This window comes from Chiloscyllium plagiosum, chromosome 5 (assembly GCF_004010195.1).
Source record: "Chiloscyllium plagiosum isolate BGI_BamShark_2017 chromosome 5, ASM401019v2, whole genome shotgun sequence".
Lineage (NCBI taxonomy): Eukaryota > Metazoa > Chordata > Chondrichthyes > Orectolobiformes > Hemiscylliidae > Chiloscyllium > Chiloscyllium plagiosum.
The window spans coordinates 32,262,535-32,285,974 of NC_057714.1; the positions used below are offsets into that span (position 1 = coordinate 32,262,535).

At 41.6% G+C, this 23,440-nt stretch overlaps 1 protein-coding gene across 1 annotated transcript in view; it reads left to right on the plus strand.

Moving 5' to 3' along the window:
* crppa (CDP-L-ribitol pyrophosphorylase A) overlaps positions 1-23,440 on the plus strand; it is a 249,821-nt gene that overhangs the window by 38,019 nt on the left and 188,362 nt on the right. Inside the window, exon 3 of the mRNA XM_043689823.1 lies at positions 22,786-22,935. Within this exon, the coding sequence (XP_043545758.1) occupies positions 22,786-22,935 (150 nt within the window). The remainder of the gene's footprint in view (positions 1-22,785; positions 22,936-23,440) is intronic.

The window sequence follows — 23,440 nt, forward strand, 5'->3', positions numbered from 1 at the left end:
TGAAACAAATGATTTGGTGAACTTTCATCTTCCATAAATGTTTACATATACTTTAATGCAACAACAGTTTGCTGCTTGATTTCTGCAATTTGCACTAAAGATCCAAGAGGCAGTGGATCTGATGAATAACGCAGTCTTCCACGATACATCCCTCAACCTTAATACATTAAGTAAAATTTTAAGATGTTCAAAATGTACAGACTTTTAATCTTTCCTCATTTGCTCTCACTCACCACTGCATCCTCACTCACTCGGAACACATCACCACTATTTTTTCCCCACTTGCACCAGCTTCTACAGCCGCTTTCATCACACTCAACCTTTCCCTTTGTCATAGCCCAGGAGAAAATAGCTCACGATAGTCTGGAGAGACCAAAGATGGGTTGTGGGGTTTTCCTCCCCTTCTGTAAGGAAAGCATCCTTGCTTAGTGGAAGGGTCTGCTAAAGGTGGTGAAGTTGAAACCTCCATGTCCTCACAAGCAAGTAAGATTCAATATCAACACATACGTCGCTCTGCCATTACTATCACTTTGATATATTCTTAACATTCCCGAACTAATACTTGTATTTCAGAACTCATTCTCCCTTGAGTAGTGGCATCTGCACAATCTCAAGCCTCAAAAGAATATCCCTACAAGGCATCAACTTCTCCTCCACCTCTGAGCAAGAAGCAAAGGATCGCTTTGAGGATGCACTGGCAAAGTTGCCTCCTGCACCCTCCATCTGATCCTGACACCTTGGTGGGTACTTTAGTTAACAGTCAGGAGTACATTCTAGGGAGCACATCACTGCCATCTGTCCACAGCTGGCTAAGGAAGAAATGCCCCAGGGCATTGGCACTTGGGGGACAGTTAGAGAGTAGGCACATGATTAGCCCCAGGCAGGAGGTGACCCCATGGTGTGGGCTGTTGAGAGTTTGATCCAAATGCACAAACACAGGAGCAGCAGGCAGGCTTCTCCGAGACACTGGATAACCTGACTCAAAGATTGGCAGAATCCACCAATGCTTGCTGCCTCTGTTGTGTGAGCATCTGGATTTCTCCATGGAAGCAGCTGCTGTGAAGAGCCAGGTCCAGCACCCTCAAAGTCTGCTGGGTACTTGTGTAGACCTGCATTTCATTGTTCTACCCATTTATGCTCAGCACCAACATCAATGTCACTTGACTGCACTTGAAGTGCTCTTTCTTCAGAATGAGACAAGGTTGCCCCCATAAGCAGTTAGCCGGACGATGTCCCACAATCAGGCTCCTGAGAAGTCTCCTCTCTGGAGGTGGCTGGGCCTTCAAGCCTTAACCTGCGTACCACCCTCAGACTGTGGAAGTTCTAGCCGAGGAGATGAGCCTGCATTTGGATAGGATATACTCCGCATGTCTGGACCCTTGACTTGACTGAGGACTGTTTCCCTTAGACTTTGTTACATGGCCATTTGATTGAAGCATTAACATAGCATGGGGCTGTGCGACAACATGTCATGATTGGGAGATGCCAGTGTTGGACTGGAATGTACAAAGTTAAAAATCACACAACACTAGTTATAGTCCAACATGAACCCAAGGTCTCTTGAAGCCATCCCCATGGGTACCAAATTTGGCTATTAGCCTCTGCTCAGCCACTTTGTATTGTTGCCTGCCCCAATGGCCGCCTTGGACGGCAGTCACCCAAAGGTCTGAGGTTGAATGTCCTGGACCGCTGGAGTGCCCCCCAATTGGGAAGGAATGTTCCTGTCCGTTGATTGTTGTGTGGTATCCATTCATTTGTTGCCGTAGTCTCTGCTTATTCTCGCCAATGTACCATGCCTCAAGGTATCCTTGCCTGCAGCATGTGAGATAGACAGCGTTGGCTGAGTCGCATGAGAACCTGCCATGTACATGATGGAAGGTGTCCACACGCGTAATGGCGGTATTCATGTTGACTGTCTGACCTGTCTAACAGCATCCACAGTGACAAGGTTGTATGGTGTTGTCCTGAAAGCCGGGCAGTTTGCTACGAACAATGATTTGTTTCAGGTTTGGTGGTTGTTTAAAGGCGAGAAGTGGAGGCGTGGGGAAGGTCCTGGTGAGGTGCTCATCCTCACTGATAATGTGTTGCAGGCCGTGAAGAACATGTTGTAGCTTTTCAGCTTCTGGCAAATACTGAACAACGAAGGGTACCCTGTCGGTTGCAGCTTGTGTCTGTCTCCTGAGGAGGTCATGATGTGGCACTTCTGAACTGGCAGTCGATGAGTTGAGCATCGTATCCCGTTCTTATGAGGGCATCCTTGAGTACTTATAGGTGCCCGTCACGTTCCTCCTCATCTGAACAGATCCTGTGGATGCGTAGGGCTTGTCCATAGGGGATGGCTGTTTTAACATGTTTTGGGTGGAAGCTGTAGAAGTGTAGCATCATGAGGTTTTCTGTGGGTTTGCAGTAGAGTGAAGTGCTGAGGTACCCATCCTTGATGGAGATGCATGTGTCCAAGAATAGACAGGTGGTAGAGAGTAGTCCATGGTGAGTTTGATGGTGGGATGAAACTCATTGATGTCACTGTGTAGTTGTTTTAGTGACTCCTCGCCATGGGTCCAGAGGAAGAAAATGTCGTCAATGTACCTGGTGCATAGTGTTGGTTGGAGGTCCTGCATAGAGAAAAAGTCTTGTTTGATCCTGTACATGAAAATGTTGGCATATTGGAGTGCAAATTTGGTCCCCATGGCTGTTCCATGTGTCTGGATGAAAAGGTGAGGATGTTGTGATAGACAATAAAGTGGATGAGTTGTAGGATGGTGCTCGGAGATTGGCAGTTGTTGGTGTTGAGTACTGAGGCTGTTGCCGCGATGCTGTCATTGTGGGGGATGCAGGTGTAGAGTGCTGAAACCTCCATGGTGACGAGGAATCTTCCCAGTTTGACTCGTCCTTGGGTGCTGAGTTTCTGTAAGAAATCCGTAGTGTCGTGACAGAAGCTGGGGGCCCCCTGTACAATGGGTTTCAAGATGCCTTCGACATAGCCAGAGAGGTTGTCACACATGGTCCGATTGCCTGATATGATGGGGCATGTGTTGGCTTTACATATGTTTGGAAGGCAGTAGAAGTCGCCTTCACAAGAAGTATGTGGGATGAGGGTGCGTAGGGAGATCTGAAGGAGTTGATCCAAAGTCCTGATCAATGTGTTTAATTCACGAGTGTGCTCTTTGGTCACATCGGCCAGTAGTTGCCTGCAGTGTTCCTGATTGTTCAGTTGTCAGTACACTTCCTTGCAGTAATCTGTTATATTTTGAATGACCCTCTCCCCCAACCCAACTCACCCAAATGCATACAAACACATATAAATTTATGGGATGAATTTGTACTTGCAGAATTACATTTTGCTTTGCTCAAAAACTGCATTAAACCATGTAAGATTCTGTAAATCTGTTTTTTTTTAGATTAGAATAGTCTGACAACTGTGACACAGACAGTCTCGCACAGGGCACCTCGCACCTTAAATGCTTTATCTCGGCTGACATTTCACCAATTGTTAAAGTTCACTTGGGAATGTAACTTTAAAAGTTCTGCGATTTACATATGAAAGAACCGAAACCAACATGGTCATTCTAAAAGTTGAGAGACTTAACAAAGAAGCCAGGTCTTTTTCAATATATAATTTCAGTTACACCGCACTGTAAACCTTTGCTATAAATTCTCTGTCTTCCGATCTTATACTCCACAGCCACCTGATGAAGGAGCAGTGCTCTGTAAGCTAGTACTTCCAAATAAACCTGTTGGACGACAGCATACATTAAGGACAGAAGGGTAACTAGGAAGAGAATAGGGCCCTCCCAAAGACAGGATCTTGACCAGACGGGCCAATGGGCTGAGAAGTGGCAGATGGAGTTTAATTCAGATAAATGCGAGGTGCTGCCTTTAAACAACCACCAAATCTTACACTTAATTGTTAGGTCCTAGGGAGTGTTGCTGAACAAAGAGACCTTGGAGTGCAGGTTCATAGCTCCTTGAAAGTGGAGTCGCAGGTGGATAGGATAGTGAGGGCGGCGTTTGGTATGCTTCCCTTTATTGATCAGAGTGTTGAGTACAGGAGTTGGGAGGTCATGTTGCAGCTGTACAGGACATTGGTTAGGCCCCTGTTGGAATATTGCATGCAATCCAGGTCTCCTTCCTATCGGAAAGATGTTGTGAAACTTGAAAGGGTTCAGAAATGATTTACAAGGATGTTGCCAGGGTTGGAGGATTTGAGCTATAGGGAGAGGCTGAACAGGCTGGGGCTGTTTTCCCTGGAGTGTCGAAGGCTGAGGGGTGACCTTATAGAGGTTTACTAAATGATGAGGGGCATGGATAGGGTAAATAGGCAAAGTCTTTTGCCTGGGGTCAGGGAGTCCAGAACTAGAGAGGGCATAGGTTTAGGGTGAGAGGGGACAGACATAAAAGAGACCTGAGGGGCAACTGTTTCACACAGAGGGTGGTACGTGTATGGAATGAGCTGCCAGAGGAAGTGGTGAAGGCTGGTAGAATTGCAACAATTAAGAGGCATCTGGATGGGTATATGAATAGGAAGGGTTTGGAGGGATATGGGCCAGGTGCTGGCAGGTGGGACTAGATTGGGTTGGGATATCTGGTCGGCATGGACAGGTTGGACCGAAGGGTCTGTTTCCATGCTGTACATCTCTATGACTCTATGCCTTACAATCCTATAATCACTTCTTGCTGTAGATTTAATTTCATTTCTTACTGGGAAGGCAACCCTACCCCCTCTACACATCTGCCTTTTAAAAGCACTTTTATCCTTGGATATTTAACTTCCAGCCCCAATCTCCTTGCAGCCATGTCTCTGTGATGTCCACAACAGTGTACCTGCTAATTTCAATCTGTGCTGAGAGCTGATTTACTTTGTTTTGTATACTGTGCGCATTTAAGTACAACACCCTCAGTCTTGCATTGTAGCAACCCATTTCTCATAGTTGTCCCTAATCTGCAGTGCCCGAAGTTAGATTCCTGACCCATTCTACACTTTCTTTGCTATTACTTGTTCTGAAAACTTTAATAATCTCTCCTGAGCCCTTCTTCCCTTTAATTTATTTGCTATTTTTCCATGCAACTGTAGCCATTCCTGACTATTTAGTTTAAAGCCCAATCCACATCCCTAGTTATGTGATTTGACACGATTATGGTCCCAGCATGATTCTGTTGGAACCCTTCCCAATGGAACAGCTCAGTCCTTCCCCAGTACTGATGTCAATGTCCCATAAATTTGAACCCATTTCTCCCACATCAACCTTTGAGCCACGTGGTTACCTGTTCTTGCTGAATCTGTGCCAGTTAGCTTGTGTATCAGGTAGTAATCCTTATGACCTTTTAGTTCTGCTCTTTTTAATTTAGCCACTAGCAACTCATATTCCCTGAGCAGAATTTTTCTGTTTCTCCCTATGGTGTTGGTAACTATGTGGGCCATGACATCTGAATCTTTCCCCTCCCGATTGAAGTCCTGCTGCATCCCAGAACCCAGGCGCCAGGCAGGCAACACAGCCTTCTTGATCCTGGCCACAGGATTCTGAATTTTGCATTTCCTGTTTATTTCCCCTTCCATTTTACTTCATTCTCTCCCTTCCATTGTCTCGCAACATGTCACAGTGTGAAGCCTATTGTAGCGTCAGCTCAGTGAAATGCTTTGGCTAGAAATTGATATTGGCAATGGAATCAAAGCTAACTTCCTTCAGGGTGAGGTGAGGGTGCAATTTCTATTCTGGTATGGATGCCTCCCCCCCCCCCCCCCACCCCCCCCCCCCCCCCCCCCCCCCCCCCACCACCCCCCCACCACCCCGGCAACCAGATAAGTCTTCCTAGATCTATTGATTGAGATGCATTCTATATCTGACCTTCATTTGCTATGTTGCTGGTTTAATTCCGTTCACATCAGTTTTGGGGATGGTGCTTTGAGATACACAAGGGAAGATAGTGCAGTGCTTTTTTTCAGTAACCTGGCTCCTTACTGTGGGACTGGAGTGTTTGAGTTATAAAGGGAGGCTGGATAGACTGGGACTTTATTCAGTGGACCATAGGTTTTTATAAAATCATGAGGGTCATAGGTAAGGTGAATAACAAGGTTTTTCCTTAAGCTGGGGGAGTTAAAACTAGAGGGCTTTTTTTTGAGGTGAGAGGAGAAAGATTTTGAAAGGACCTGTGTGGCAACTTCTTTACACAGGTGGTGCCTTGTATGTGGAATATATTGCCAGAGGAAGTGATAGATGCAGGTACAGTTACAGCATTTAAAAGACATTTAGACAGGTACATAAATAAGAAAGAGTTAGAGGGATATGGACCAAACATAGGCAAGTGGGGCTAGTTTAGTTTGGGAATCTTGGTACAGATGAGTCGTACCGAAGGGTCTGTTTCCATGCTGTATGATTCTATGACTGCCTCCTAAAACAGAGCATTCACATATCTCTTTTCCCCTCCCTGATGTATTTCAGTGTTCAAAGCTCAGACTCCAGCTCATCAACTCTAAGCTGGAGTTCCTCAAGCAACCAAGACTTGCTTCAGATGTGGTCACTCTGAACCACAATGGGCTCCAGCAGCTCCCACATCATGCAGTTATAGCTGACATTGCCTGGCCCAGCATCTCTATTTTCATTTCTTAGTTCTTAATTTGAGAGTTTTTTTAAAGTTTTCTAGTCTTTTAGTTTGTAATCTATAAATATTTCTTCTGTTTACCTTCAATCTGAAAGATAGTGAAATTAGCAACTATTGCCAACTGCTGAATTTAAGATTTTCCTGTGATTTCACTCAACCTTTTGTGTTGGGCCCCTGATCCTGGGCTCCGGTTTACCCTGTTTAAAAAAAGTACTCACAAACTGTGAACCAAAAAAAGATCAAACAAACAATACCTCTTCCCCATTGTACTGAATTCCCACACTGCCTCTGAAGTTTCTGAACTATAGACTGATGCACACTGTGTCTCACACGGGATGTGATCTCTCCTTACTGACCATGCAAAGCTTACTGAGGATGGTGACCGCTGTCCTAGATAGAGACCTGGAGAGTAAGCGACAAGCTGGAGCCTCCATCTAACCACTCTGTCTTTCATGTTGGCAACTGTCGCTGTCTGGTCTCTGTCCAGTGCGAGGGAGAACAGGAAACGACATACTGATGGAATGCAAATGTATACACATAGGCCTGTCACTGCTCATGGAAGAGATTGTTGCCTCATCATTGAAAAACTGGTTGCAGAATCAGACATTTTTTCTCCACATTGAGAATCTCACCTCTTCCGATCTCGCCCTATTTTCCGAACTGACTGACTTTGCTTATGTTATTCAGAGGCTGGGAAGATTCCACCTGAAGCGAAAACTGAAATTGCTGGAGAAACCCGGCAAGTCTGGCAGCAGCTGTGGAGAGAAAACTGAGTTGATGTTTTGAATCCAGTGACTTTTCTTCAGAAGGTAGCCATGATGTGGAGGTGCCTGTATTGGACTAGGGTGAACAAGGCCAAAAGTCACATGTTGCCAGGTTATAGTCTAACAGATTGATGTGAAATTACAAATTTTCAGAGTGCTCCACCTTCGACAAAGGAGCAGAGCTCCAAAAACTTGTGATTTCAAATAAACCTGTTGGACTATAACCTGCAGCTGTGTGACTTTTGATCTTCTTCGGAAGATTCTACCCAATTCTGTTTTCTATTCTTCCCACCAAAATGGACAACTTTATGTCAGACTCCATTTGCCATATCTTTGCCCACTCACTTAACCTATCCATATCTTTTTGTAGACTCTTTATGTCCTCGTTACAACTTACTTTTCTACCTATCTTTGCCATCTGCAAATTTGGTGATCATGCCTTCAATTATTTCACTTAAGTTGTAAATATTTGAGGTCCTAGTACCAGTACTTGTGGCACATCACTTGTTACATTTGTCAGCCTGAAATAGACCCATATATGCCTATTCTTTGTTACTATTAGCCAGCCAATCTTCTATCCATGCCATTGTGCAACACTATATACCATGAGCTGTTATTTCCTGCAATAATCACCTTATTAAAAGCCTTCTTAAAGTCTAATAACACTACATTGATTGGTTTCCCTTTTATCCAAAGTTCATATTACTTCCTTAAAAGCTCTCCAATAAATTGTTCAAACATGATTTCCCTTTTAAAGAACCAGGCTGACTCTGATTACCTTGAACTTATTCTTGTGCTCAACCATAACTTTAATAATAGTTTTTAACATTTTCCCTATGATAAATATAGAGCTAATTAGCCTGTACTTTCATACTTTGTGTCTTCCTTTTTGAATAAAAGTTTGAATAATGGTATCATTTTCTATCTTCTGATCTAATAGGACCATCCCTAAATCAAAAATTGGAAAACTGGAAAACTGGAAACAATGCATTTATTATCCCACTTCTTTTAAGATCCTTAGATGAAGTCTGAGCATTATCTCACAAAAAAGCAGAGGATCAAATGTCAGTTTGAGACCAACCACTGGTTATTTTTGACTACAATCAAGGTGTCATCATCTGTGTTGATCTGCATATCTTCATGTACTGTCTTCTGGAAGCCTACCATGTAATATTAATTCCTGTTATCTTTGCTTCCCATTGTTACATCTTCGCCTGATGTTCGCAGCTTTCCTAACACTGTCTGATTTGTTCATTGTGTAAGTAATTTTGTTAATTATTTGCCTGTAGCTTGGCAGAATTATACATTAGGTACAAAATGTAACTCATTGTGTGATTTCTTCCCGGATACAAGTGCTCACTGCCTCTTCCTCTTTATCTGCATGAAGAATTTTAATGTTCTTTCTCAAATGCTTTCCTCATTGACCTTCCTGTTTTCACTCTGAACAAACTTCAGCTTCTAGATATTGATCCAATGACTGGGTATGTTCTGACTTTCAAAGAGTGACTCATGTGTTGGGCATTCAGAAGAATTTTGGATTGAGGCATCTTGATAATCAGTGATGCATATGAATTCCAAAGCAAGTCTTAAACCTGTGATAAATGAATTGTCTTGAGTTTATCACTTATCTTCATCTAGGTGACTGACTCAATTTATTTGCAGCACTCATCTTGATTTTGAATATGAAATAACTCATTATCCCTCAATTAGGATACCAATTAGCTACTAAATGAATGACTTGCCAATTCACCAAAGTAAAAGACAGGTAACATGTCACGTTGGAACAACTGTTGGTGCTAAGATCATAATAATCACTAAATGAAAGGATGTGAGTATGCAAACATGAATAGTTATGAATAATAATGGAGGTTTACGAATAGACATAATTCCTTAAAATGAATTAGAGGTTGTAAAGACAATTCAGGCATGTTACCATAATGCAATACTAAATGGATCACCGATTATTAAATTACACTTGAAATCCATCTCTGATCTAAATTGGTGAAATTAGTCTATAATTGAATCCCTGAGATTCCTGATAGATTAATAAGGTTAAATAACCAGTCCATTGCATAGATTATTGCTAATGTTAGAAATGTTTCAGTATTTTAAATGAGTGCACGCTTGTGAATAGAATGGTAAGGTCAACCTCCTTTCATTCTTTACTTCTGAGTTACTTTATAAAATCATAGAACACAGAAGGAAGCCAACTGTTTGTGCTGCCTGTCCTGTGCTGCATAGTTGAAAGTCCTTTTGCTCTGCTCTGTCTTCATAGCCCAATAAAATATTTCCATTTCAAGAATGTATCTAATTTTCTTTTGAAAATTACTACTTGCGGGTGGCACAGTGGATCAGTGGTTAGCACTGCTGCCTCACAGCGCCAGGGACCCGGGTTCGATTCTCACCTCGGGTGTCTGTGTGGAGTTTGTACATTCTCCCCGTGTCTGTGTGGGTTTCCTCCAGGTGTTCCAATTTCCTCTCACAATCCAAAGATGTGCAGGTCAGCGAATTGGCCTTGCTAAATTGCTAGTAGTGTTAGGTGCATTAGTCAGGGGTAAACATAGGGTAGGGGAAAGGGTCTGGGTGGGTTAATCTTTGGAAGGTCGGTGTGGACTTGTTTCCATACTGCAGGGAATTTAATCTCATCAAAAACCTGCTTCTGTCGTATCTGCAGACATCCAATATGATGTTTTATTAGTTAATCAAGTTGATGATTTTGAACACCCCTATTATATCTTCTGTTAGATCTTCTCTACTTTAAGGAGAATCAAGTCCAAGTTCTCTCATTTCTCCATGAAACTGAAGTGGCATACCCCTGATATCACACAAATCTCCTCTATATCACATCCTTCCTCAGTGTACTGTCAGAATTGGATACAATACCCTGAGGCAGGCTTGGAGGAAGGAAGGGGACATTTAATTGGCTTAGAAAGTGTAAGCCTGACTGCTGCCTATCCTCTGCCCTGACTGCTCAAGTGCCCAACAGATACTTTATATGGTCATCAAAGGAGGTGACAAGAGTCTCTTGCCAGCTGACGAACCAGCAGATAAGAGCCCTGTAACTTAGATTAAATTCAATGCAATATTTCACTTGTCGTATTCCATCACAATCTTTACCTCTAAGTAACTACTAAAAGGTGCAAAATTGCTTTGTTCATGCAATCGTCATTATTCCAGATTTTGGTCTTTTTGAATTCCTCTTAAAGGAGAAGACCACCCATAATATTACATAGAGATTGATTACGTAATGCACTCCTTGGAATGTCTTGTTATCTCCCGTGCTGTAAGGAAATGGTGATGGAGACACAGATATACAAGCCTACCTGATGATTGAAAACTTCCTTCAATGTTGATCTTTTGGTTGAGGGGAAACCTCATCATTCTAATGTTTGTGAATATTTGGAATTGTGTGTTCCAGCCTGTTGTGGATACTTCTTGTTGAGTATATTTCAGACAAATTTCAGACCCAGAGGAACAAAGAATATGGGGAGCAGATGGAAGAATGGACACGAGGCATTAGGTTAACCAAGGTCTTGTTAAATGGCAGAGTAACCTTGTGGGAATCATGTGATTTACTGTTTATTAAGATCCCAAAAGACATTGAAATAGCGGCTGGATGTGGGTCACAACACCTTCCTGATATTGCCCCAAATCATTCACTGGTGGGAACGTACACAAATGACCTTCCTTCCCCAGTTCAATTAAAGTTCATAAATACCAATTTAAGCACCTGAACCAGGACAGATGTTGGGCAGGGGAGAGCCTTACTGTACCGGGGGCAATGGTAGGCAATCTATGGCATGCGTGCATGCAGGCAATAACATGGTGACCAGAACTGTACGCAGTTTGCTAGCCATGGCATAACTAGAGTTAGGGAAGAAAGTGAGGACTGCAGATGCTGGAGATCAGAGCAGCTGAAAATGTGTTGCTGGAAAAGCGCAGCATCCAAGGAGCAGGAGAATCGACGTTTCGGGCATGAGGGCTCATGCCCGAAACATCGATTCTCCTGCTCCTTGGATGCTGCCTGACCTGCTGCGCTTTTCCAGCAACACATTTTCAGCATAACTAGAGTTAGCTCCATCATAACCTCCTTGAATTTTTATTCAGTGCTTTGACTGATAATGGAAAGTGTACCATATGTCTTTCAACCTCCCCCATTCTACCTCCCCTTCTTCCCGCCCTCCCCACCCTGCCCAAGTCCCTCCTGCTGCCCAATTCCGCTGGATGGATTTCTCTGTGACTTTGAGCACCACTCTGTCAAAAAAATTCGGATCCTGTTTGTTGGCCTCAGGGCTTTTCACCTAAAGTCTAGAACTTGAACACTAGCCCTCACCCTATCACTAATGTATCAAATGTTTCTTTTATTTTCATATCAAATTTTGGATGAGAAAGTTTTGACAGTGTTGCAGATAAACAGAACATTTATAGCTCATGAATAAATTGTATGGAAGAGCAGTCCACAGGTTGACCACCTCTGATTGAAGAAATATACTGGAGGTCAGCAGCTATTTGATTGTGGAGCCCAGTCCTTACGTTACTCCATCTCTATGTGTACATTTTTCATCTGGAATCTCAATGTCAGTGGTGACCAGGGGCAGAAATCAACCAACCAGTTGACTGTATATTTTTCAGATGAGGTGCTGTTATTAATACATTGACATTTGGGCTTAAATACAAATAATATTGTGGCATAAGTTACTTTCTCATGATAGAATCACAAATACAGCTTAACGTGTTTGAGAACCATGTCTGACTGTATCTACAATGTCCGACTGTATCTACAATGTCCTAGTACTTAATGTGTCACCTGGGCAAACATCTAATCTTGAATGATCTAGGTTTGATATTAGGATATGCCTGTAAGGATATGTCTGTTAAGTTTGTATTCTTTGAGATTTCTTAAAATAATGAAAGCAACTCTAGGTGCATGTATATACACAGTTTTTAGAAAAGGAATAATTGGAATGTCCGCTTTGGCAAATCCCGTCTTTATGTGGTTTCTGCATTCCTTGCGTGACACAAATTTTAAAATAAATTTTGTTGCAGACGTCTGAAACTCTGATGCACGTTTTTACCTGTAACAGTACAAGACTGTGCTGAGACCACAGGTAATGCCATTTCCCTGTGAAAGCTATTAACAATAAACTGTCTGAAACTTTATCACTTTAAGTGATCTAAACTTGTATAAACCTATTTTTATGGTATTGACATTGGAAGCAATTTTGAATGATTAACCTCCTCCAAACTTAATCATCCTGATTGTGAGCTGTTATGCATCTTGTTGCCAAAATTGCCTTGAACATAAGCCTGGAAATGACAGTGATAATTAGAGGCCTTTTAACATTTTCTCTTAAGTGAAGTCAAACCTATTAATGTGAGTCCCAGAAACACTTTAATCGAAGGTAGTGTCATAATTGACCCATTAACTGCTACATTAAATTGTTTCAATGGAAGTTGCAAGCAGAAATACTGGTTGCTTTTACATTTTCTACTCTAATAGTAGAATTTGGAATGTATTGTTGTAACATAGCAAAGTGGTATACAACATGTGAAAAGTTGCTGTCTGAACATTGAGGTAATGGGAAAGGTGGAGTGTGGTGTGGAGGTTGTGGGCTGGATAGGTCGGGTAGCATCTTCTATGGAAGGACAAGCTGGATAAAAATTGGCCTGCCTCATCCATAGTTCTCTTTTTGACTTCTGAAAATAAGGCTGAGAAAATGTCAGACCCATTGCTAATCCTAGCTGTAATGTAGCTCAAGCTTTACTCTTGCAGTTCCATCTGGATCCCTATTTATATCATGAAACCTAAATCTTGAGCCTCTTTGTTCCACTGTTCACTTCCTTCTCAAAGTTATAATCATCATTCTTCTCACTGAAAAGATTACAATTGTTCCTATCTTCCCTGTAATTGTGTTCCCAAATCTATCTTCCCTTTCTATGCTAATGTCCTTTTTAATTCATCATTCACACTCAGTTCTACAGTCATCCATCTAGGCAGTCCCGGTGCAAATTCCTTCACTATCATCCTTGTCCACAGAATTAAGACGTTCTGATTAAATTTGACCTATGAATGATGTTTAACAAAGTTGATATCTTTACTGTCTTCTATCTCCATGTCATTACTGTTACTTGGTTTTGCTCTTGCCTCCTAACAAAATTCCAGTAATGGAATCATCCATCTGGCACCTTGATTACTTGGAATTATCCCAAGGTCTCATCCTTTTTAACACATTGCACTTTAATGATGTTTTCTGTAGACATGGTATCAGGTTTCATGTGTGCTAACAACATCTGACTCTGTCACTTAATGATCACTCTTGACTCTATAACCATGACTAATTCGTTTAGATGATTGTCTGACATCAAGTCATGGATGAAGCAAAATCCCAGTCAACCTGAGGTCCAACTGCTTGTATCACACCCATCCCTATGCTTATCACACATTTGATCTGTTGGTCTCGTGCTGATAACAGGTTCATAGAACATGTCTTTGGAGGTGCAGTTGTCATCGGTCTGCCTTACATGAACCAAACAATTGAGTCATGACTTGAGAAAGAAGTGTTCGTTTTGGGCTTTGTGAATATACAGCAAAATAAAAAAGCCGAAGTATTAGATCCTGTCAGTAATCTGACATATAGAGATAACCTTGTGCTGTGGTGCCTTGATTTTCCATTCTTCCTGCATTGCAAAGATTTAATCTTGCGTATTTAGCACCATAGTTAACCAAGGGCAAATAACTCAGAGTCTGGCCTAAGTTTTCTAGTTATAACACCATGTTCAAGAGCGTTACATTATCGTACATAGGATAACTGAGAGCAGTGGTATATTAATCTCATTAGTATCCTGCCCTGTCATAACATAGTAAGTGGTATTCTGGCCTATAATAACCTAATAAATGGTATCTTGACCTGTAATAACCTAAGAAGTAGTATCGTAGCCTGTTCATGCTGCAGTATGTACAAGGGTTTATAATACAGGTAGTTCTCCGATAACACGTGTTTTTTAAACCTGACTTGTCCATAACGCGATTTGTGAATTGCTCACCGTTTTTTAAATAAAGTGAACTCGTGTTACACGATTCTCATCCCTGGCACGAGGTGTCATGGTGCACGGAGGACTGGATGGCTCCTTGGCATTACGTGGTCAGTCGGCTTGTGCACTTTCTCATGAAGAGCTTCATGAAAGGTATTGTGAAATGTTCATGCGAGTGGACTTGGAAAAGTATCACAATAGTGTCTCTACAGCCTGAGGACAAGAAGCTGGGAGCAATTTGTTAATTTTAAAAAAAAATTTAAAGGTTTGGGATAAGAGTGAAATTTCATTGGCATTGACGAACCGTAAAAGGACAGTGTAGCAGAGCAGTTTGAAACTTGGCTTTCTTGTTTGTATTAAGAGCTTTTTTCTCTAATATTAAAAAATATGTTAGATGTTAAAGAATATTTGCAGACTCATGTGAATCTGTTTCAGTGACTAATCACCAAGGTAACCAACTGCAAAGAGAATGCCAGTACAGGGGCTTGGACATGGTCAGTCAGGAAGCACTGCATATAGTGGGTGAGGGAGAGAAAGGTGGATGGCACACTGTTACTTTTGGTGCATGTGTGGAGATGACCTGAGGGGGTGAATAAGACTTGCAGAAGAGATTCAGGGTTAGTCAAGGTCAGTGTTAGTGAAGATGAGAGTGAGTGGGGAAGATGTTGCAGGAAATAGTGGGTACAGTAGCAGAGAGAGAATGAGTGTGAGGTATCAAAGAGAAGATAATGGCACCTTCACTGGCAGAGTGGAGAAGGTCATTGATCTCCTGCCTACATTCTCTGCATTCCTTCAGACGGAAGAGACTGCACTGGCCTGGATGGTAACCCTAGTCCAGGCTGGTGTTCTCTGTTGGCCTGGGAGAAAAGGACATTCTGTCTCTGCATCACCCCATCCCCATCAGCAGCATCTCTATGTCCCTGTCCCCAAAGAGAGGCACCAATTTTCTATTGCCAGCCACATCCAGCACCAATGTCAGGGACCATGTAGGGCAGCTTCAGAGTGCTAGCTCTTCTCTGGGTGCACAATATCTTTTTTAAAAACTGTGCTGTACCATGGATGTTGGTCAATTCCACGATATCCAGGAAGTTGTTTTGGAAATGGCACATGGTATGATGGTGCCAGAATGTGTGAGAGGAGCATCAAAGGATGGGGTAGGTAATAAATCAGGCACGTTTTGGAAAATGATAGATGTCCTCAAGCATCATGATGTGAAACCCTCTGAACAACTTGACAAAACTGACATATAACAAAAGAAATTAAGATTCAGCCCTTGATCTATCAAGGCAGGTTTCATTCTGGGATCCAACTTGTGCAGTGTTACCATCGAATAGGATCAGGAGACTGGCTAGAATGTAGTGCAGCTAGCAGGTAGAGATGGCAACCGAGAGTAATCAGTCAAAGATTCGAATGAATTGCACTATACATTAGCATACAATGGGTCAGTTACAACATTTGCTTAGACACTGCCAACGTTGATGTTAGGCTAACTACCATTTTTGTTTTTATTTTTACTGGTATTTTTAGTGGTTCGCCCCAACCCTGTTTTCCCCCATAGGTCCCGTTCTTTCTATTACACGATTATCTATAATTGCGTGATTTTCCCACGGCATCCCGCGGGAATGCAGCTTTGGCATTTTCAAAGAACTACCTGTCGTGGTACCTTTGTTTTTACTAAGCTCAATTTCTCTTCATATACCATGCATTTATGAATAGCAGAGCTGGAAGTCTGCAGATATTGAATCACGCTACTGACATTATAAAGGCTGCAAATTCAGTTCAACCCTGTTAAGGGTGCAACCTCTGCCAACCTTGTTGAGGTCAACATAATAAGATGGAATGTGGCTATCATTTCTTGACCTGTTTGCATGTGCCCGAAACGTCGAATCTTCTGTTCCCTAGATGCTGCCTGACCTGCTGTGCTGTTCCAGCCATAAAGTTTCAGCTTTGATCTCCAGCGTCTGCAGACCTCACTTTCTCCTCATGATTTACTACACAATCCTTCCCTGATGCCTCTCTAAGAAGTCCTCGTCAGTGAGCCATCTGTAATTGCTTTTATTCCTGCTCCTGTGTTGTTACCTCTGGTTGCCCCCAAGGATCTATCCTTGTCCTCCAGCCCTCACCTCTATTTTGCACGTACACACTCCCCCCTCAGTGACATCATCTGAAAACAAAGTGTCAGTTTCTACATGCATCCTGATCAGGCCTTGCATTCTGTCATGAGAAATCATGAGGGGCATGGATAGGCTAAATAGGCAAGGTCTTTTCCCTGGGGTGAGGAGGTCCAGAACTAGAGGCCATACGTTTAGGGTGAGACTGGAAAGGTACAAAAGGGACCTAAGGGGCATTTTTTTCTGTAGAGGGTGGTGCATGTATGGAATGAGCTGCCAGAGAAGGTGGTAGAGGCTGGTGCAATTACAGCAGTTAAAAGGCATTTGGATGGGTAAATGAATAGGAAGGGTTTAGAGGGAAATGGGCCAAATGCTGGAAAATGGGACTAGATTAGGTTAGGATACCTGGTTGGCATGGACGAGTTGGACCAAAAGGTCTGTTTCTGTGCTGTATATCTCTACGACTCTGTCGCTCAGCCCCTTCATTGTGTTTATAGTGTTGGACTACTTGTCTGACATCCAGTACTGCATTAGTAGAAAATTCTTCTAACTAAATCTTGGAAAGACTAAAATCACTGTACAAAACCCTTCACAAACTCTTTCGCCTAGTTGCCAAATCAATCACTCTGTATGGCAAAAGTTTGAGGTCGAAAGAACCCTGTTGTCATTTTTGATCTTGAGATGATCTTCTGATCTCACATTTATGTCATGACAGAGATTGTCTCTTTTCATTTCTGTCCCATCACTTGAGTCAACTCAAGCAGATTGCAGATTTCAAGCACAATGAGCAGGCATGACTTTATTTAATTTGAAATTTTTAAGTTAGTTAGATTTTTAAGAATGATTATCTTTTGTTGTGATCCCAGCTGATGATACTACTCGACAAGTCAGATCTCAAACTGAAATCTGCCTTGATCGATCATACTTTTATTTTCCTTTTGTTTTTAATGAGATGGTCCCTCACTGTGAAACATAGGCAGATTTGGTTTTCACCCAAAGGGCAAAGGGTGTTTTTGTGACTGTACACCACTGGACTCAGGCTTCCAATCGGTTTTGGCACTGGTCCCTTCCTGCCTGCTGGGTATATTATGATCTGGACATGGTCATAGGAGGTTTGATCACTAAGTTCACTGATGACACAAAAATTGGTGGTGTGGTAAATAGTGAGAAGGAAAGCCTTAGACCACAGGATGATATAGAAGATATGGTCAGATATGCGAAACAGTGGCAAGTGGAATTTAATCCTGAAAGATATGAGATGATGGATTTTGGTAGGACTAACAAGCCAGGGGAGTACATTGAGTGTAAGACCCTGGAAACTACAAAGGTTCAGAGGGACCTAATTACGAGGTTCACAGGAAGGCAAGATTGCAGGTACATAATATGGTTAAGAAATTATATGGAATGCTTGCTTTTATGAGTCAAAGCATTGAATACGAGGTCAAGGAGTTTGTAATGGAGCTAACTTCAGTTGGACCAGAGCTGGTGAACTGTGTACAGTTCTGGACACCACACTATAGGAGGATGAGGTTGCACTAGAGAGGATGCAGACAAGATTCACAAGGTTGTTCGTTTTGGGTCCTGGGACTCTTCTTCAGAACTCCACGGCCATTACTATATAGTTAGCTTGATTGACTGATATCAAGTGGACTTGAAATGTTAACGCTGCTTTCTCTCCATGGATGCTGACAGACCTTCTGAGTTTTTCTAGCCATTTCTGTTTTTGCTTCTGACGTTCATCATACGCAGTTCTTCTGAATATTTTTTTAACCAGGTTGTTGCCTGAGTTGGAATGATTCAGCTGTGAGAAAAGACGAGATAAGCTGTGTTTGTTTTCCTTAAGGCCGAGAAGGCTAAAGGGACAGGCATGCGTGGGGGATCTGATTGAGATGTACAAAGTTCTGTGGAGCGTAGATAGAGAATCACCTTTTTCCTTATTAGAGGGTTCAATATAGGAAATACATTTCTAAGTTAAGGAGCAGGTGATTTAAAGAGTATTTGAGGAAAATTCTTTTCACCTTGAGGGATCTCGCTGCCTAAAAGGGTGGTAGAGTCAGGAACTCTCAAGACATTTATGAAGTATTTAGATGTGTACTTGAAATGCCATACTTGAAATGTACTTGCAAGGCTATGGGTTAAGCACTGGGGTTTAGAATGGGATTGGAATAGATGGATGTTTGATGACTGGTGTGGACGCGATGGGCCAAAGGACCTCTTTCTGTGCTGAAATGACTCCATGACTCTAAATTATTCTAAACTGAAAACAAGCTAATCTCCTTCAATGTTTACTCTGCCTATCCAGGGATTACAAAGTTAAAAATCTCAACATCAGGTTATAATCCAACAGATTTAATTGGAAGTCCACTAGCTTTCAGAGCGCCGCTCCTTCATCAGGTGGTAATGGGCACCTGATGATGGCACAACCACCTGATGAAGGAGCAGTGCTCATAAAGCTAGTCCTCTCAAATAAACTTGTTGGGCTATAACCAGTTGTGTGATTTTTAACTCAGTAGAAATGTTAGTGCACTGTCCAGACCTGGAATGTTTGGTTAGAAGTATGCAGGTGAGAAAGTCTAACTTATCAGTATTGAAAATATTCATGTAAAAATACTCCATAGGACTGAAGCTGGGGGGAATCAGTTAAGTTGAACATTATTTGATGTAGAGATCTAAATTCTTTGGATTTGAATCACTGAAGTGATGGTGTTGGCGAGTAGGCTGAAACTTCAATTTTTAGGTCATAGAGTCAATGTACAGCATGGAAACAGACCCTTCAGTCCAACCTGTCCATGCCGACCAGATATCCCAACCCAATCTAGTCCCACTTGCCAGCATCCGGCCCCTATCCCTCCAAACCCTTCCTATTCATATACCCATCCAAATGCCTCTTAAATGTTGCAATTGTACCAGCCTCCACCACATCCTCTGGCAGCTCATTCCATACATGTACCACCCTCAGTGTGAAGAAGTTGCCCCTTAGGTCTCTTTTATATCTTCCCCTATCGCCCTAAACCAATGCCCTCTAGTTCTGGACTCCCCAACCCCAGGGAAAATACTTTTCCTATTTACCCTATCCATGCCCCTCATAATTTTATAAACCTCTATAAGGTCACCCCTCAGCCTCCGACGCTCCAGTGTTTTAAGATTTTCTGTCTTTCGTATCGAGGTAGGTTTTTTCAGTTTTGATCTTGTGTAATAAAATTCTACACTATTGTTAAAGAAACTCTGCATCCTTGTGTGACTATAATTCAATGAATGACTATTACATTAACTAAGATTTTAAAAGTAAACACATGATTTTTCAGATTTAATTCAGGGATCTGACTGGTCTGGTGGTACCAGTTGAGTTCATAATGTAATTCTGTCTGTGGAGTGTCACGTGATGAGTTAACACCTTCAAAAGCGCAATTAAGGCAAGTTGCTGTTTTTGTCCAATACCAATTTGAAAGTATTATTTCTTCTGTTTCCCTTTCTGCCAGTCATTCCAGATCATAACCACACACTTTCCTTGTATTATCTCTGATTATTCTAACAATTACCTCATGTCTGTGTCCTCGCATTACCAACCTTGATGCATTGGGGGAAGGTCTTCATGATTTGGAACATTTCTGTCTAATCTTCCTTTAACCTCTCTTCTTTACAGACTATGGCTCAAGCTTCACCATGCAGCTGATGCCTCTTACCCATGGAGGTGATTTTCTAATTCACCTTAATGCAATCCCTTTAAGCTTTCACATTCTTATTGAGGTGTGGTGTTCAGGATTGAAAATACTATGATTACAAGGATCTAACCATTTTCAAAAAAAAAAGTTGAGCATGTTTTCTTTGGGCTTGTATTCAGTTCCTCTATTGGTAAAGTCATTGTTTCGGTCTGCCTTTCAAAACACTCGTATGTGTACATCTTCAAGTGCTTCTGTCTCATTTCATTTATATTGACTCATCTCCATCTTTTGTACAATGCACTGCTTCTTCAATACCTTGTGTAAACTTCATCTGTGATCTTTATTGCCCTTTAGTCAGCTAATGTCCTCCTGAATTCAGTTACTATCCTTGTCTTTTGTTTCCTCATAGGATCATAGAATGATTGCAGATTACAGCAATGGAGGAGGCCATTTAGTCTATTGAGGACCTTTTTGCAAGAGCAATTTAGCTAATTCCACTGCCTGTCCATTCCCATGGCTCTGAAAATTTTTATTTTCCCTTCTGACTTTAATCCAAGTTCCTACTGAAAATTACATTTAAATCTGCCTTCAACAAACTCTAAGTGATGCATTCCTGATCCTTAGCACTCATTACAGGGAACAGTTGTTCCTTATGTCATCTTTGGCTCTTTTTCCACATGCTTTAAATTTGTGTTCTCTAGTTCTTGTACTGTTGCCCAATGCAAACAGATTACTCATGATTTTGTATTCCTCCATTACACCTTCTGTCACCCTTCTCTTCTAAAAGGTGAATTGCTCTAGCTTCTCTCATTTGTCCATGTAGCTTTAGTCCTCAATGCAGGAGGCATCCATGTAAATATTTTCTGCAGTCTTTCTCTCTAAAGCCATCACGTTCCTTCCTGAAGTGTGCTGTGCTAACACAGGTTTGAGACAGGTTTGTGATGACATCCTTGCTTTTGTACTCAGTGCTGCTGTTCTTACATTCTGTATCTCCTTTCTCCAACCCACAAACATTTAAAACCTATGCTTGGTGTTGACCCACCACACTTTACTGTTTTACTTCAGCTTTGCTCCTACTATCTGCAGTTTGGAACAAAACAGCACAAGTCACAATTATACAACAAAAAGTAATGGTTCCAGTACAGACTCCTGGAGAATAACTGAACCTTTCCTTTAAGTCTGAAAAGCATCCACTCATCACTGTTCTCTGCTTTCGGTTCCAGATTCAATTGTGTGTCCACCCAGCCACTGCCCGTTTATTACCTTGGGCTTCCATATTAATAACAAATTGCCATGTACACAAAATCAGCTACACTAACACTCAGCAAACATCCTTGTTACTTCATCAAATAACTCAATCACTTTAGTCAAATATGATTTGACTTGAACAAATACATGTTGGCTTTCATTTATTAGTTTCTACTTCATATTTACAGATCACCAAAATTACTGATCCAACTTAGCCTTTTTTTGGTCACTTTGTTTTGCTGCAGTATGTGGCAGAAACATAGAAAATAGAAGCAGGAGTAGGACATTCGGCCCTTTGAATTAGTTCAACATCCAAATCCATATCCTGTTCCTGCTTTATAAGAACATAAATCATAGGAGCAGAAATTAGGCTATTTGGCTTATCAAGTCTTCTCCACCATTCGGTCATGACTGACAGGTTTTTCAACCCCATTTTCCCGCTTTCTCCTGTCACCTTTGATCCCCTTGGCAATCAAGAACTTGGCTATCTCTGTTTTTCTCCCCATACTCTTTGAATTTTCTGACCTTAAGAACTGCATCTATGTCCTTCTTGAAAACAGTCAATATTTTGACTTCAACCAGTTTCTTGGGTAGAGAGTTAGATGAATTCATCACTGTCTGGTTGAAGAAATTTCTCCGTAGTCCTAAATGGCCTACATTGTGTCCTTAGACTGTGACCCCCTGGTTCTGATCTCCCTGGTCATCGGCAGCATCCTTCCTCCGTTTATGTGATATTTGGTGCAAGTTAATAAAGGCATTGGAAATATCAACTGTGGTTCAGTGCCACTATGCCACTTCTGCAGAGAAGCTCAAGGATGAAACTACACTTTAAGCACCTCATCCAGGCTGGTACTTCGATGCAATATGAAGGAAGTTACTGTCAGGTGCTGTCATTCAGACGAGGTGTGAAACCAAAGACCCCTTCTGTCCTCAAAGGTAGTTTATAAAAAACTCAGGAACAAGGTATTTGAAGTAGAGCAGGAATGGCAAAGCTACACCAATTGTTATCTCATGTAAACTGCATTTTTGTTTCAATTATACTCTTCAGTCTTTAACAATTTCTTGTCAGTTATAATTACAGCAGTCTTAGATTTTGAGTAGCAAATATTATACTGAAAAATGCCATATTTTCATCCAACTATTCAAGCATGTTAAAAAAAATGTATTCATATAATATCAGTGCCCGATGTTTCATTTGAATTCATAATTTCCATAACTAATGCGTATTATATATCAACATTTGTGATGGATGTTTTATTTTAGACAATGAAAATGAGTTTTTGGGTGGCAAGCTGAAGCTCGTTACCTGAGTTTCCATTCCTTCCATCCACAAGGAAAATGCACTATAACGCTGCATCTCTTTGTTTTTAGGCCGCAGGAGCTATCAGACCACTTGTTTCCACAGTCGTTGCAACCAACCCAGAAAGCTACCTTGATCATTCATTAGAACGTGCCAAATACAGGGCGAGTGAAATGCCTCAAGCCTTCACATTTGATGTCATTTACAGAGCTTATCAACAGGTAAAATTCTTAATTTCACTTTGCCCTTCCAGTGATTCTGATCTTCTATGTGAATACATCATGGGGTGGATGATTATGGTTATTATCAATTATTAGGTGTATATATTTTCGTTTGTCTCTTGGGACCATTTCTCTGTTAAGGGTGCTGAATAATTGCAAGTTATCATTGGCTTACACCAGCATGACTTGTACCAATACATTTGGTACCAATATATAAATTCATTGGAAAGGTTTCCCATTGCTTTGATTCCTTTGCCTCAGTCTTTTTCAGAGAAAAATATGTTTTAAAGCCTGTATGTGTTAGCTGGAATAGGAGGAGACACGTCAAGTATCAACACCACCATAGATTTGTTGTGCCAATGCCTTTTTCTGTTTTGTATATTTTATGTAATTCTATCCAGACGGTCTTGACTGAAGGCATTAAATCTTCTGCACAGAGGGAACCCTCTTTTTCTACAGCAGCACGGAAGACATGCCACAGCACTATCGAGACTGCATCTGGAGT